At 37.0% G+C, this 16,162-nt stretch overlaps 1 protein-coding gene across 1 annotated transcript in view; it reads right to left on the bottom strand.

The window, feature by feature from the left end:
• LOC135239890 (extracellular matrix organizing protein FRAS1-like) overlaps positions 1–11,539 on the bottom strand; it is an 82,599-nt gene extending 71,060 nt beyond the window's left edge. The window contains exons 1-2 of the mRNA XM_064308892.1: positions 10,727–11,539; positions 8,419–8,450 (exon numbers count right to left, since the gene is read on the bottom strand). Of these exons, the coding sequence (XP_064164962.1) occupies positions 8,419–8,450; positions 10,727–10,790 (96 nt within the window). The 5' untranslated portion in view covers positions 10,791–11,539. The remainder of the gene's footprint in view (positions 1–8,418; positions 8,451–10,726) is intronic.
• Between the last annotated feature and the right edge of the window lie 4,623 nt (positions 11,540–16,162).

The raw sequence follows: 16,162 nt of genomic DNA, 5'->3' as shown, positions 1-16,162 counted from the left end.
ACTCATATATGCAAATATAGTAGATGGAGATCATTTTATATGATTTAACCAACATTTTATGAAACAAACTGCAGGTTTGTTTTGTCTACCAGGAGGTCACTAATAGATTTTCGTCTAGCATGCCTAGTAATGACAGACGCTGAACTTATCCCATTATAAACAACTTACAATCGCAGTTATCAAACATTATCTAGTGGAGTGGGTACAATCTACACATAGTAATTTAAATGGCTAAACATGAATAAACTTGAGATATTTCAGTCAACTGATACTTTCAAATCAAAGTGAATGCAGGTGACAGAACACACAACGTATGAAATGAAATTACTATGCTATATTAATGGAAAATCGATTATGTGCCACATTCCTACACGTAATCAAATCAAAGAAGAGAAGAAATTAGATTCTGTTGTAGTCCTACAGAATATGAACAACTTAAACGCTTAACTGGAACTGTGGAAGTGGTGCAGTTGCCCTGTACTGACCTTAAAGCAACTCTCTCAAAGCATTTCAAACCCAGGCCACATCTCAGCAAAGACCATTTCACATTCTACCACTGAAACTAACCCCAGGGGGAGAGCACCAAATTAAAGCCTTGCCTTTTAACAACTGCCAAGAACCTGTGATTTTGGCCAGTTTCTATTAAATGTCCTCTTGGATCAATTCACCCACAGGTGAAATAACCAACCCTTTTTTCCAACCTAGTACTAAGGGATCCAAGTGCCCGCAGAGTATGAGGAGAAGTACTGGACCCTGCAGTGAGAAACTGGCATTTATTCAGAGAAATTGGCTGTATTAGAAAACTAAAGTCATGCCTTCATTGAGAACATGAAGAGGTGACAGCAACAAGGCAGGAGCCGTATCTTGTCCATCTGTAGTCACTGCAGGTCAGTGAAATAGATGAAAGAAGGGAGAAGGATATTAGGAAAGGGCCAAGATTTAGTTGTTGCAACCTTCATTAAATAAGTAAATATGAATGCACCAGAATGGTGTGTGCCAAATCAGCTCCAGGGGATCCATTGGTTCTGTTATGCTGTGGGGGGCATTTTCCTGGCATGGTTTGGGTCCACTTGTACCCTTAGAGGTAATGGTCACTGCAAATCAATACAAAGTGTGATCACCTTTGTCCTGTGATAGAATATTTCTATCCTAATTGGAGTGGCCTCTTCCAGGATGACAATGCCCCCATCCACACGGCACAAGGGGTCACTGAATAGTTTTATGAGTATGAAATCATAAAATTATGGCCTTTGCAGTCACTAAATCTCAACCCAACACCTATGGGAGGTTTTTGACCAACAATTTAGACAGCGCTCTCCACCACCATCATTAAAACACCAAATTAGGGAATATCTTTTGGAAGAATGGTGCTCCATCCCTATAGTAGAGTCCCAGAGACTTGTAGAACCTATGTCAAAGCACATTGAAGCTATTCTGGAGGCTCATGGTGAATAGCTTCAATGTTTCAAAGTACACCTTACTAAGACATGTTGGTTTTTCCTATAATTTGTCACTCGTCTTTATGTCCTTAATGGTCTTGAAATGCATGGCCTAACATCAGTCATACAACAGAATTCATTGGGAATATCCTTAGGGAGCCTTTAGTACCTTACAGAAAATGCTGATGAGTACATATATACTATACTCCATTAAGTTTTGTATTTATAGATGCCAAAGTGATTTGCACAGGGTGAAACTCTGAAATATATAACACAGCCCTGTCACTTTGTGAATGTACACCAGTAAAGTACAGAACATGCGAACAGTCTGGCCATCAACCAGCATAAATCGGACTCAGAGGCAGAGTCAAAGGACACTTCCTTTCAAAAGAACAAAACAAAAACCCTGCTTGCATTTCTTTGTTGCTATATCCAGTTTGAAGTTACACACTCCAGAAAAACATCACATCACATCAATAAGCCAAAATAAAGAGACTGTTTTAAGGCTTCAATTTCTTAATGCAATAGCAAACCCTCCTTTGAAAATAGCGTACCACAATAGATAATTTGTCTGTTCTCTTTGTACCACATACTTTAGCCAGGCATTTTCTCATGAAAAGAATTATGTGAAATAGGCTCCTAAGAGAACTTCTTAAGAGAAAGTGGCTTGGAAGGAGTAATGCCCATGTCCCTACATACAACAAAGTAGAGCTTATTTCTAAAAGGTGACAGAATATCACAAAAAAGTGTAGCCAAGTTACACTAGAAGTATGGCAGTGCACTGTTCTTTCCAGGCAATATTTCAAGCCTAAATCCATAACAAAGAGTACATTTAAACTTGCTGGCATTTCTCTTGAGGACTCGTGTGCTGTGCAAACAGACAATAATGAAAATGCACCATGCCACAGCCGCGACAATCTCTTCATGGTTCATTGACTCTCCTCAATTCTTTGCCTTAGTTATTCAACAATGACATTTGTTCACAAAGACCTGACATTACAGCCCCCTGCTATATAATTGGCTCCAGAAACTGGGACAGGTATATTTCCTCTCCGCATTCTGTCCCCTGCATATTCCACAGGGGCTGGGTCATAGGATAACGCAGTGGATGCAGGCACAGCATTTAAGCTCATGCGTGTAACCGTGGCACATTCGCGCGGCAGATTGATGATTCCTGTGCCACTGAGCCCCACTGCAGGCCGGGCGTCCACCCTGCTGACTCAAATGTGGAGCAACGCCATTTCCAGTGGGCAGATAAATAATGTCTCTGTGTTCACAGATGAATGGGAGGCCAAGGGTTGACAGATGTAATTACCCACTTCTTTTGTGCCATATTTGGGGCACATTTGTGGCATCTCTCCACAAGGTACAGTGCTTTTTGCAGCATTTCATTCTTCTCCAAGTATTCACCTGCTCCACTCCTCTACACTGAGTGGTCCAATTTCTCGTGTGAATAGTTCCTCTGAGGACAAGAGCTGTTCTTTAATTTGTCGCAAATTCAGTTTATTGAAGTTAATTGAGGCTTCCAAGGTAATGTAGCTCATATCATCACAGACAGCTCATAGCTATTTCATGGGTAAATGTTGTTTCATAAATAAAATTCACAAAATGCAATAATCATTTAATGAGGCACGGATGTACTGCATGCACATTGGGTGCTCTGTGTCTTCCCACTCTGGATTACAGTCTAAGTGGAGAACAAAAGTTGAACAGAATGCCCTTTCTCCATTGAATCAGGCTTGGAGAGTCAATATAGTGAATTTAGTTGAGAGTAAAATCTGAGGCTTTTTTCATAGAAGTTTGCCCATAAACTTAACAAGGCTACTGACAGAGTAGAAAAGAGTAGAGCTTTTTATGGTCAATGAAAAAGTGTCTCTGCACTATTTCTTAAACTTCCACATCAATTGTATAAAATATAATGTGAATTTCTGTTCTGCTGTTCCAGAATCTTCTCACTAACATAAGATTCACAGCGGTCCATCTCTTCCATCAACCTGTGCAGTGATTTTTAACCCTTTGTCTCCACTGTGGGAGAGAACATCATGCTAGGTCATAAGCCAGTGGTCACTTCATAACCCTGCAACAATCCCCAGCTGCTAGCACACAGATTGTGTCCCTCAAATGGGAAATATCAAGTTCAAAACTGTGCATGGTGTTATTAAAAAGATAATGCACTTTGCAGTTGGCACCACAACTTAAACGAAGTAATGAAAATACGTACCTAGGGTCTAATTGAAATGATGTCTTCGATACTTAGCGCATGCTTCAGTGCACATAAATTACAGCACTCTCGCTAGCCTTAAGGTGCAGAAACTATTTTCTCCTGGTTTCAATTTCATCCACTGTCTTTACAGCCTTAACAACAGTTCAATCACTTCAATCATTTTTTTAAACACCGCTATGGTAAACAAAAGTTATTATTTCAGTTGAATTGTGAGTCAGAAAGTTTCTGCTGGAAACACGCGCTCTATTTTAATTTATATTAAATTAAGCCAGTATAAGTAAAACAAAAAATAGAGGCAAATGAGGAAGCTATTAAAGACACACAGGTTCAATATGGCAGTCTTCATCTAGTTTTTTTATTTATTTATTTATTTTATCTATGGTGCCCCCTACATGTACCACAGTAGTTAAAATTTGGTAGAAATCCAGCTACATCTTCCTTCACACCTTATAAAGAGTAGCTGTCATGCACCAACAAGTGTAAATCACAGATTCATTGATTATAGCTTCAACAATGAAGATGAATGTGAAAACCATCTCACCCATCACCCATCATGCTTGTAAAAATGATTTATAACAGTTTATAATGTACAAATGGAGAAATGGGAGGTGCAGCTCATTGTCTTATCTTGTTGTGATTCTTGTAGTGCTGTATCAGAATGATGAAAAAATGCAGTCTGCACACAGATTATTATTAATATCCATATATTATAGGTTCCATTAGTAAACCTTATTGCTTGGAGTATTTCTATCACATGTATATTTATTTACAGTTGGCTGTATCCAACCCAAGAATGCAATATATGAAACATATACAGTATGACTGATAAGATGAATTTAATTGTTATTTCACATTCTGATGTAACATCAGAATGAGCTTGCCTTCCCAGCCAAGCAGTCATTGGACTCATAATTATGACCAGCAGTTTCCAGCCCAGCTACTCTGATGAAGACACATCGACAAGATAAATTTAATGTCCAAACACCTTCATCTAATAAATCCATCACTCTTCTACAGTCAGTTCAGGATAGAATAGAGCCACAGTTGTTTAAAATCAAGGCTTGTCTGAACATCTGTATTTCAAGTAAACCATCTGAGCAGAAAGCTAGAGCCCAGCTGAGTGTGTGATGCATGCCTCTTGGCCACAAGAAGAAAAAGGCACAGCTTGCATTGCAGTGGCTAATTTTACATCCTCTCTGGGGACCCAGTGAGAAAGAAAGCTTCAAAAATGGTACAGCACATTGTGTATCATCTTTCCATTTCATCTGCAGTGCAGGGAAGTATTTGACAGAATTTAAAGTGAAGTATGAATGTATGTGTGCGTTTGCACGCGCACACACACACACACACACACACTGCAATCCATTAATTAGGAAATTTGGGGGGCATGGAGGTGGAGCCACTTGGGACGAGTGATCATTCTGCAGATTTGATATATTTTGCAAATTAAGAGGGCTACCTCTAAGTCCAAATGTATAATATTAGGCATGCCAACTTTAACAAGATGTGATGCAACTTCTTGCCTGTAAGAATGTGAATTGTGGGGAAGGTTAAAAAGGGTTATTCTTGATGCACAATATACATTCATTCCAAGGGTAAGGAATGTAAGTTTTTTTTTTTTTTAAAAGCAGTCCCTCCAGTGGATGAATAAAGTTATACGAGAGAGTATGAGAAAAAAGAATAAACTTCATGAGATATATAAAAGCAACAATACTAAAGGTTATAATGCTGAATATTGTAATATGTGTGCTAAGGTTAAAAAAGAACGTCGCTAAAAGGATCTTTGAACGGCAAATTCCCAAAGATGCAAAAAGTAATCTTAAATGTTTTTTTCAATGCTGCAGTAGGAAGAGAAAAGTTAAGGGGGAGGTTAACTGCATTATGAACAAAGAAGGAGAATTAATTTATAAGAATAAGGATATTGCTGCCTTCAATAGTTACCTTGTTGCATATTCAGTACTCATAATGTCTAAGCAGATATTGAGATTTGGGATAAAGAAGTACTAGATCATTTGCATAAACTATAGATAAATAAGGCAACTAGTCCTGGTGGCATATACCCAATGGTACTCAAAGACTTAGGAGAGATCATCTTTAAACGTCTGGGAGGCATTTTTAGGCAGTCTTTAGAAACTGGAGAAATGCCGGGGAACAAGGTCATATAATATCAATATATAAGAGAGGGGACCGTACTGATCCAGGAAACTACAGGCCTGTCAGTTTAATTTGCACCACATGTAAAATACTGGAATATATCATTAGAGATAACATCCTAAGGGATAGCCAACATGGTTTTTGCAAGGGAAGGTCATGTCTTACAAATCTTTTGGCATTCTTTAAAAAAGCTACAGGGTGCTTTGATTGTAGAAAGGCTTATGCTATTATATAGATTTCCAAAAAGCATTTCATAAGGTACCACATGATATACTCATTATCAAAATGAAGACAGTAGGAATTACTGGAGGTATTTCAGAGTAGGTTCGGAACTGGCTACAGGGTAGAACACAAAGAATAGTAGTAGGAGGGATCTGAAGAAGCCCACAAGGATTGGTGCTGGGATGACTAAACTTCCTCATTTATATAAATATATATATAAATTAGTTAAATTTACAAACGATACAAAACTGGAAGATTCAGCTAACAGTTCGGAATCTACTAAAGTAATCCAAGGAGATTTAAACAGATTCTACAAGTGGGCGAAAACCTAGCAAATGAAATTCAATACAGCTAAATGTAAAGTATGTGCATAACCTGAGCACTAGGCATACTTTAGTGATAGGAAAATGGCAAGCATTGTTGGGCTAAATGGCCTGTTCTCATTATGTTATGTTATGAATTGTAACAAGCTGTTAATTGTTCTTAAGATACTTGAAATGTTGATTAAGAGAACACTTACACTCTTAAGGTCACATTATGTTAGAAATATTTATGCATGACACGAAGATTCTCATATTCATGTGCCAGTACATTTAATCAGTCAGTTACGTGCTACATGGCTAATTACTCCTTCAGAAACAGGTCTTTGAAATTGTTTAATTCATATACTGATATAACTGCTGTAAGTGTAGACACGTGACCACTGGAACAAAAAAATATTTGTGACAAAGCATGCAATCAATCAAACTGAAATAGCTAGTTTCAAGAAAAAATGGATTGTTCACATTCTGGAGTTTCTTGTAAAATATTTTTTAGTACTGGTGTTTTTTTATTTTTTATTTTAGATACATACTGTACACTTACTGGGTTCTCATGCCAGCTGCACAGTGGTCAGTACAGGGTAATCAATGGGTTTGTGTTTTAAAGCAAGAAAATGCACTTCAAGTAATCCCAAAACAGCTTGCATAGTGACATTATGTCTCCAGAGATTGTACCTTGTTCTCTCTGAAGTGCAGATTAATCAAGAAACCCATACCACACACAGGGAAGCCAGAATGAGTTGCAGTCACTGATTGACATTCTCTGCCATTATCTGCAATAATCCAAGCTCTGGAAATGTACTTATGGAAAATAAACACACTGTTTTCAGTCACAGATCCAATTTACACTTTAAACAAGAACATCTGTCAGTCACTTTATTTAAACCTTGTTTTTGCAAGTGCACATTCTTCCGTGTTAGAAGTTGCTTTCCGAATAAAACCTGACAGACAATTTAATGATCAGTGGCCAGAAATTGTTCGTTCATATAAAGCAGTGCCACTGTAATGAGTATGCCTTGTTGAAAAGGTTTAAAACTACCAAAATGAAGAGAAGTGAAAGTGTACATTTTTAATGTGGTGCTTCTGAGTGCTTTTAGGATTCCCACAGAGTACAAATTTTAAGTTGAGTATTACACCACTGACCTGTGGACAACTGTAAAAGGTTTTTTGGTTTTTCAGACTGAAATGCCAGTAAAGCTGTACACTCATCAAGTTAACCATGCATTTTACATTATTATTATTATTATTATTATTATTATTTTCAACATTTTTAACATTTTCTAATAATAATTATTAGTGATGGTCCTGTTAAGAAAAGAAAAATAAACCAATATTTACAAGGGTTCTACATTTGTACAATTGTAGTACTTTTATCATATTATCAGTTACTGGCATCAACTAAAATTTTGATATTGGTGATATTTGATATCTCCAAATGCAACCTATTTTGATTTCATGCTTGGACAAAGTCATTCATTCCTGAAACACTGAATCAGTTTTTTTCACATAACCATATCAACATACAAGGGAAACTGCTCATCTACAAAAAGTACTTTAGAACATGTAGTCGCTAAACAGTGCTTGCCTGGAGACTTCATTAGTCACCATTGACATAGCTACAGCATGCAATGGACAGTTCTACATCTCAATCCACTGCTGATTACATTAAAATAGATTAGTCACAGTCTTTCAAAGGAATGCTAAACAGTAATCAAGCCACTGGTGTCCCCCACTGATCTGTTAAATAACATGTTCCAGCATAGGATCCATTAACATTCACAAAGTCAGCAAGAGTGCATTATTTATGACACACATCTATTCACACAGATCTCAAGCCACTGCTTTGTAATAATCCTGATTGATGCCACATGAAGTCATCAACCAACACCTTCTGCAATTGTGTAATGATGTTACACCTGTGCATTATTTATGATCCAGGAACCTACTGTAGGCTGAATGAATGACCTAAACTCATAGGAAGGACAGGCTGTGAGCACAAGCACAATTGGTGTGCTTATTAAATGAAATGACAGATAAAAAATATTTTTTACAAACCTACCTCAAACAGGGATCCCTGATAGAGACATGCTCCTGTAAGGGTAATAAAATTTTGTATTAATTGAAGCATGTCATTAGGGAAAGTGAAAAAGTCATTTGTTCATACTGTATGGAACAGCAAAGCATAGCAGTGGGCTGAAAGCAGGACTACTCAATTTGGGCATGGCCACGTGGAAACAGAGCACATTGTGTGTCATTAAAAAGGAATGAATGAAGTGGTTTACACATATGGGGCATTCGTTAGCAATGCTGGTCTATAAGTGCAAAGGCTTGGGAAAATACCTTGAATATTAGGATGTGGGAAAACAGTGCCCTGCTCTTTTTTCTCTTATCGTATGGCACAATGAAGTTTTATATCAGTTACTAAATTAAAACTAACCTTTCGTTTCTGGTGCACAATATATATATAATTTAGATTATGATCATCATTTCATATGCACGTGGAATATGATGCATGCAGCCCTTGTGCCTCACATTGGCCACACCTACTCTTCCCATTGCTTCTCAGGTGTTCCACTGTCTTCAGCTTGGAACAATCTTTGATTTGATTTTTTATATTGCCTGAGGTGTTAGCTACGATATTGGAATACACAGAAATAAAGCTTAAAAGGTTTTAGCAACTGATCCATATTTGGATTACCAGGTGATTTTGAGATCTACCCAGATAATATCAATTATCAATTGTGAACTGGTGTAGAATAAGTTGTCTATCCCTGACTTGAAACTTTGACACATTAACACATCATTTTAATAATATTTGTGGCATTCTCATTCTTATGGCTTTAATTTCATACTTCAGAATACGCCTCAGGTTTACTCAGCGGCAAAATACAATTCAGTGCTTGTTGAGGTACAAGGACTGTAGGCAAATGGCTGCAGGCGATGCACCCTCGAGCAAGGTACTGAACCTCACAATGTAAAGTAAATACAGTAAATACTCACAATGAAAATGGATAATGGAAATTGTGAGCTATATAAGTGGCACTGGATAGGGGTCCTTCCAACAAATGAATTACAGTGGATAGTGGACAATATTCAGTCAAGCTTTTTTCAGCAATTATTGTTCTGAAAACAGTGTCAAGTCACCCATGAGTATACAACAATATATCAAACTAAATCAAAGTCCGTTTTATTCATCCTAATTTAAATGCGATTCATTCTATTGCAAAAAATAGAGCTGCTTTAGAATTTGTCACGCTCTAATCATGTGCAAACAGCACTAATCTGCCACGGATATACATTATATTGGTGGTATAAGAAAACGCACTTGCTTCAGTGTTTTCATATTGCACAAACATATGCTTTATGAGGATGCTATAATTGCGACAGTTTAAACAAACAGTGTAACCTATAAAATGAAAGCATTTCTACATGACCAAAAGCACTCTATCACACCCTCAACACACAAACCATATACGGAAACATGGAAGCATCCCATTTCACTGGGATGTGGTTTGTTTCATTTCTGTCAAACCTATTGGTCAAAGTTTAGATGACACTTGTCATCATTTAGACAACAATCATTTTACAATCAGGCAGTTATAAATCATGTTTTCATTACGTGTGTGAGTAATCTGGCAATTCTCGTTCAAACCGTTTCGTTAAATTAACAGTAGGCTAGCAATATTTTACTACCGCTTCCTGCGCAATCCCAAGCAATGTACGAACATCAAAGAAGCCTCAATGTCCTCTTATCAAGTATGTTCAAGTTTCATTCAGCTTAATTTGTAATACCATAATTAACACAACAACGGTTATTTCGAATAGCTACACATGTCTGAGTTTATTTTTTATTTATCTATAGGCTACTTAACAGTGCTTGATACAAAAGGGCGAGCATAGCGAATTCCTTAACAACTCGCCAGGTACCACCTTTAGCCTGTTTTCCCCATTGCTGTCAATATGTAGGCTACAGCCCATGTTGAAGTAAGATATAAGCTACAGTCACGAGATTTTAAAAAAATGGTCCACGCCTGATTGGACCATTTTATATTTAACGAAACAATTTCAAATAATTTATGAAGTTTACAAACTGTCGTCTCGATATGCCCACCAAATGCATCCGTGGATGTTAAATTCTAAATAGGTGGTTAATTGTGGTGTCATAAATCCTATCTATGGCTCTCCTAACACATTTTTTTAATGAACACGCAACTGAAGATCCTTCTGCAAGGGTAAAATATCACGAATTTAACACATGACGCATAGTGTCTAGTTTTTGTTATAAGGAAACTTTGCCTATCAAAGAATTCTAGCTAGGAAACTAAAGATAACCAGCATGTGAAGTGCATGCGATCGAAGCGACCCACCGTCTATTCCTCGTGGGATGTTGACTATTCCAGCCAGAAATATCCATATACTTGTAAAGCCCATGGTTGTCAACAGAAACACATCCAAATAGCGATAAACTACGCTTTATTTCAAAGGCAAATTATCATTAACACGATATGAATCCACATTTCGCCCGTTGTAATTGTATTTTCTGCACAGTTAACTTAATACGCAATACAAGATGTAGCTATAGTTTAGGCTACTCAGACTTCTTCGCAAGTTTCATATTCAAAGAATGGCAGGTAGCCAGCGAGGATCCACTCAACGATGCCTTCCAAATAGCAGTCCTATTGATTCTTGTCGACACCAGCAGAAACTCTAAAACTGAATACATCTCTCCAGGTTAGAGATGATTGCAATTTTATGAGTCGTGCTGCACTCCGGCCAAAAGCAAAGCACCGTTTCGTTTATATTAACTGGCTCTGTAAACATATTTACGTTGCGCTGTCTTTTGCGGTTTATAAACTATTCATAGGTATCTGCAGATGGAACCTAACACAGAATAAGGCGCACCAGATCAGGAGACTCTTGCCGTTCGAAAAAAAATTAACATCTTTCAGATAAGAAAATTCGGCGTTCTCAAACACTTTTTCAGAGTAACGTATATATTATAAGCCACGATTGGACAGATAGATACAGCTGCAGAATACAAAGTACAATCTCAATGCGTGTTGCTCGCAACTATGCGATTTCTGCTTTTTGAAGAACTTCAAACGCCAGTCAGAATAAAACTGCCAAGAAACTGACCAACTCTATAAATAGTCCCTAATCCCCATGCATGGCCTTGGCACGTACTACATCGGTCCTGTAAGTAGGTGTTTTTGGTAGGCTGTGGGTAAGAGCTACCCTTGTAAGTGTGTTGATGCCGGGAGCTTGTTCTGACGTCGCTTACAGTCACGTGAATGCAAACTCTGCTGATGGCTACTGTTAGTAAGTACGTGGGGAGAGTCGGTATAAATGTAACGCATCATACATGTAACACGGTAAATAACTTTTTGTACAATTGCTGCTACAGAAGCCATTTTTGGCCTGTACACGCGCAGTTCACTCCTCCACTGTGTGCCAAAAGAACAGAGCAATTCGACAATCTTCTTGGAAATATTTATAATATTTATTGTTTTGAGCGAGGTAAGTAAAAATCTGTTCCAGAAGTCATTTTCGGATATAAGGCATTGTTTTTTATTTAGAATAACTCAAATCATACACTGTTTTAAGCAATCACCTGTCCTGTAAAAGTTAGTATGGTTTTCTGGGTCCATTTTAGCAGGTATTGTTTACCAGATGACCAAGAAACATGATGTCCCTGTGTGTATAAATGTAACAGCTGTTACAATTATGCCATCTCTGAGTTGCTATAACAAACAATATGCTTTTTTGCTGTTATATGTTTACTGAATGGAATGGATGCCATCTACAGAGAAAAAGAAAGGGTTGGCATCCAGAGAGGTCTTCAGGAGGGCTTCAGATTTGGGGATTAGGGACACATTATATTACATTACATTTATTTTGGAAGACGCTTTTATCCAAAACGACGTATAATAAGTGCATACCAAAGGTCATTGGAACAACTACAAAACACATGTCCGATAAGGTACAATACTCATTTTGTACAGTTAGTTGTTGAAAACCACCTACATGTAGTGTCCTTTTGGGAAGACCGTAGGAATTTTAAATGGTGTTTAATTTTTGTTAAAGAAATTAATTGCACTCATCATGTGTTTGGCTTTTAAGTTATTTCAGTGTTTAATGTTAAATGTGTTCAGCTAATTTGCTTGCTGCATTGACATGACATCATCTTCTGGATGCTCCAAGTGATTTATGGAAAAGAAACAGCCGCTTGGTGACAGGCATTTATAAGTCAGCTTGGTCTGTATAGTATAGGCTGTTTGCTTTAAAAAAAAAAAAAAAGCTTGCCTGGGTGTTCAGAAACAAACAAATGCAGCTTTCCTTGTTGATCTGGATGTTCAACTCACTTCACGATAAGTTACAAATCTGTTTGTAACACAGTGTTTTTTTTCACAAATAAAGCCCTATGCTTCATAATCTGAGGATGTGGCTATCTCACATTGCCATTGGAAATGTGTTTCCCTGAGAAATAATAGGTTTTGCGGAAAAAGATTCCAATACGCACATTATAGGGTGTATTCATTTACTGTTACAATTATTCCACCCCACTGTTACAATTATACCGACTAGATTGCATGAATATAACATCAGATTGCTTGTACTTCAGTTTAAATTGTATCTGACTTGATTAAGTTATGGACATAACTGAAATGGATAATGAATACTGACATATCAAAGCTGTTTCAGTAAATGAGCAAAATGCAAAAACTGTTACATTTATATTGACTCTCCCTTACTTTCAATATAACAATAGGCTATATCATTCTATACCTGGCAGAAGACTGTAAAATAACTTTGTTCCTTGTACCAACATCTAAGTTTTACCCTGGATTTTATGGGGTGCCTTTGGTAGAAACAGAGTGGCATCAAAATCCAGTCATTAATGCAATTGCTTTACTTTTGGGTATTTTTTTACAGAAAAATACTATTTGAAATGACCAATTGAATCTATGAGGTAAACACAAGGACATAAATTCCCTGGAGTAGAACTTGACTTGAATGGAAAAACGTTCTTAGTTTAGGTGCACAAGTGTAGAATATCAAAGTTAAAGTGTACTCCTCAGTGTTTTGTATTTTCAGTCGATTCTACATCAGCAAAACTATTCTACTTCTAGTCATAGATTTGATTGGTATAGCCCATCTGGACACAAAAGAAAGAAATACAAATTCAGATCACTGATATGTAAAGGTACACTACAAAACCTGCTAGTGAGAAAATGCATATTTTTGTTGCAAAGAGTATTACCATCCCTCTCTGAAATGTGTAGGCCTACACATAAACTCACTCTCCTCAAAACTCAGTATGTTATCATTGCATAAAACATTGCGGTGTTCATGTCCATGTGCACTTCAGCTGAAATAACAAGTGTATAGACTGCCATCAAGTGTGGCATGTGAGCATTACAGTATGTAATAGAATGCCCAGTTCTGTATTTGTGTGAGGTGTTTGAAGAAATTAGTAAGGGATAATGATCGAGAGGCTGTGAGGTAGTAAATTGCTCAAGGCAAAGCAGAGCGCAATTTTCTTCTGCTAAGGGCATTCATACTGCATAATGCACAGCCCCAAGGTCATAATCCTGCTTATGCAATGGTTTAACAACCAAAAGCATAATAATAATCAAAACATTTGTTTGAAAATATGTGATCCATTGAAATATTCTTAACCCTCAGTTTTATAAATACTTGGAAATCATTAGCTACTTAATGAAAAGTCTAAATAAGAATAAAAAATTGCAACATATCCACTCACTTTTGCTGCACATGATAAAATAATATCAAGTTACTGAGGTTAAAAACCTTATAAGGCAATTGATATCAAATTCTGCAGAAGGATCATGTCATAAGGCAAAAAACAAATGAGAAGAAGAACTAAGAATGTGTGTTACTGAAGATGAGTGGGACTGTTTTACTGGTGTATTCAAAATTACTAGTTCTTTATATTGGCAAATATATGCCTAGAAAGTCCAAACACGTCATTAAAAGACACCAGTGACAGTCAAAATACTGTATGTCAATGGAATGACTCCAAAATTACACAATAGCTCACCACACACAAATAGTCTACTCCTGAGAGATTTTTAAAATATTTTGGACAGAAATATTCTGAAACAATGGGGGAAAAAAATCAAAAAGCACCTTTTTTCAAGCAGAACACTTTCTTCTTGGTAAATATCCAAACAAACTCACCTCATAAAATTATAAATATCTTTTCAGAATACTAAGAATCACTGCTCTCAGACAAATAACAAGAAAATGGTTGAACATTTTAGCACCAAAAGCAAGTAAATGAAAAGAAACAATAATGGAAATATTTGTAATAGAGAAAATCTCAAGTGATATAATACCTCTCAACGACTTAGTATTGTAACTGATCTATGCATTGAATATCTTACGTTGTAATGTATGCATGTTTATATGTATGTGTTTATATGGGAATGCATATACACATGTATAATTACCTTTACTGTAATGGTTATTGTTTCTTTACTTTTTTATATTATTATTATCATTATTGATTTTATACACACTGTTTAAAACAATATACAGTATATTTTATTCTTTTTCCTTTTCCTTTTTTTCTTATTCAGTTCATTAATTATTAATTTATTACATGTGATCTTATTGCAATGGAAAGGTTACTTAAGTATTCAAGCAAATATCCCAAACCCTATAACACAGCAATGAACGCATCTATCTAGTCCTTCTTAACCAGGTTAGATTGGGATGACAGGGGTGCCATCTGCCTTGTTACGCCTTGGCTGGGCATGCCCCATACCTAATACAGCACTGAGAGTGGGTTTCCCACAGGAATAACCACAATGACCACAGACTCTCAGCCCCAAAGCGGATTAACTTATGTACTTTCTGACCTCATGTAAACACACAGAATTCAGGTACATTTTCACACATCCACACAAAAACCCCAAACGTGGGTTATTTTGCGTTTTTCTCCATCTTCTGTTTACTTACGATTTCATCATCTGAAATGTTCTAGTCCCACAATCAATAATTCTGCCCATTGGACATTTAGCTACATCTGCCGATGACAACATCTGATATAAGTCGTCTGATCAAAGTAGCCAATTGCAAGATATTTAGATACACAGGCAAAATGGACGTATAAGGAAGTGCATGTGATGCTATTTCAGCAAAAATTTAGTGGTTGCCCTCTTTGTTTTGTGTGGGAGCCAGCTTGTGTGCTTGTAATTGCCAAAAAAGAAAAATATTGCTTTTACTGCTGAATCATCTTTTTTAATTTCATTTCTTAAATCTAAATCTATAATCATTTATATTTGTGAAATGCATTCTATAATTTCACATGCAAACCTTGCATAATATCATTTCATTACTAGGGATCTGTATCGTTGCCACACTTTAGATGGTCTCTTTTTTTGGCATTTTGACTGAGTTTAATGTTAGCTAACATGCTAACAATACCAGCTCTCACTGACTTGGTTGACAGAGCGAGGTTGAAGGTGGCACCAAAATGAAGCACCAAAATCTGCATTGCGATTTGGTCTGGTAGGTACCAGTTGTATGGGAACTGGTGCCATAGTGCAATTGGGTTTCGCAACCCAACCCTGTTCATGTTTTAGACAGCTACATGACTACAAGGTAGACCTAAATCCTTGGACTACTATCGCAGGCTTTGCCCAGCCAGGGGATTTGTCGTGTAGGCCTGCAGCTGGGTACTGTTGGAGTCATTTTGCGACAACTTCATACGCAGCAATCAAAATTCTCAAGTACACAGGCAAGATAAATGACAGTTCATGGACATTTAAGTAAGT

The sequence above is a fragment of the Anguilla rostrata genome, chromosome 14 (genome assembly GCF_018555375.3).
Source record: "Anguilla rostrata isolate EN2019 chromosome 14, ASM1855537v3, whole genome shotgun sequence".
Classification (NCBI taxonomy): domain Eukaryota; kingdom Metazoa; phylum Chordata; class Actinopteri; order Anguilliformes; family Anguillidae; genus Anguilla; species Anguilla rostrata.
This window is presented reverse-complemented; position numbering and strand designations above follow the sequence as displayed.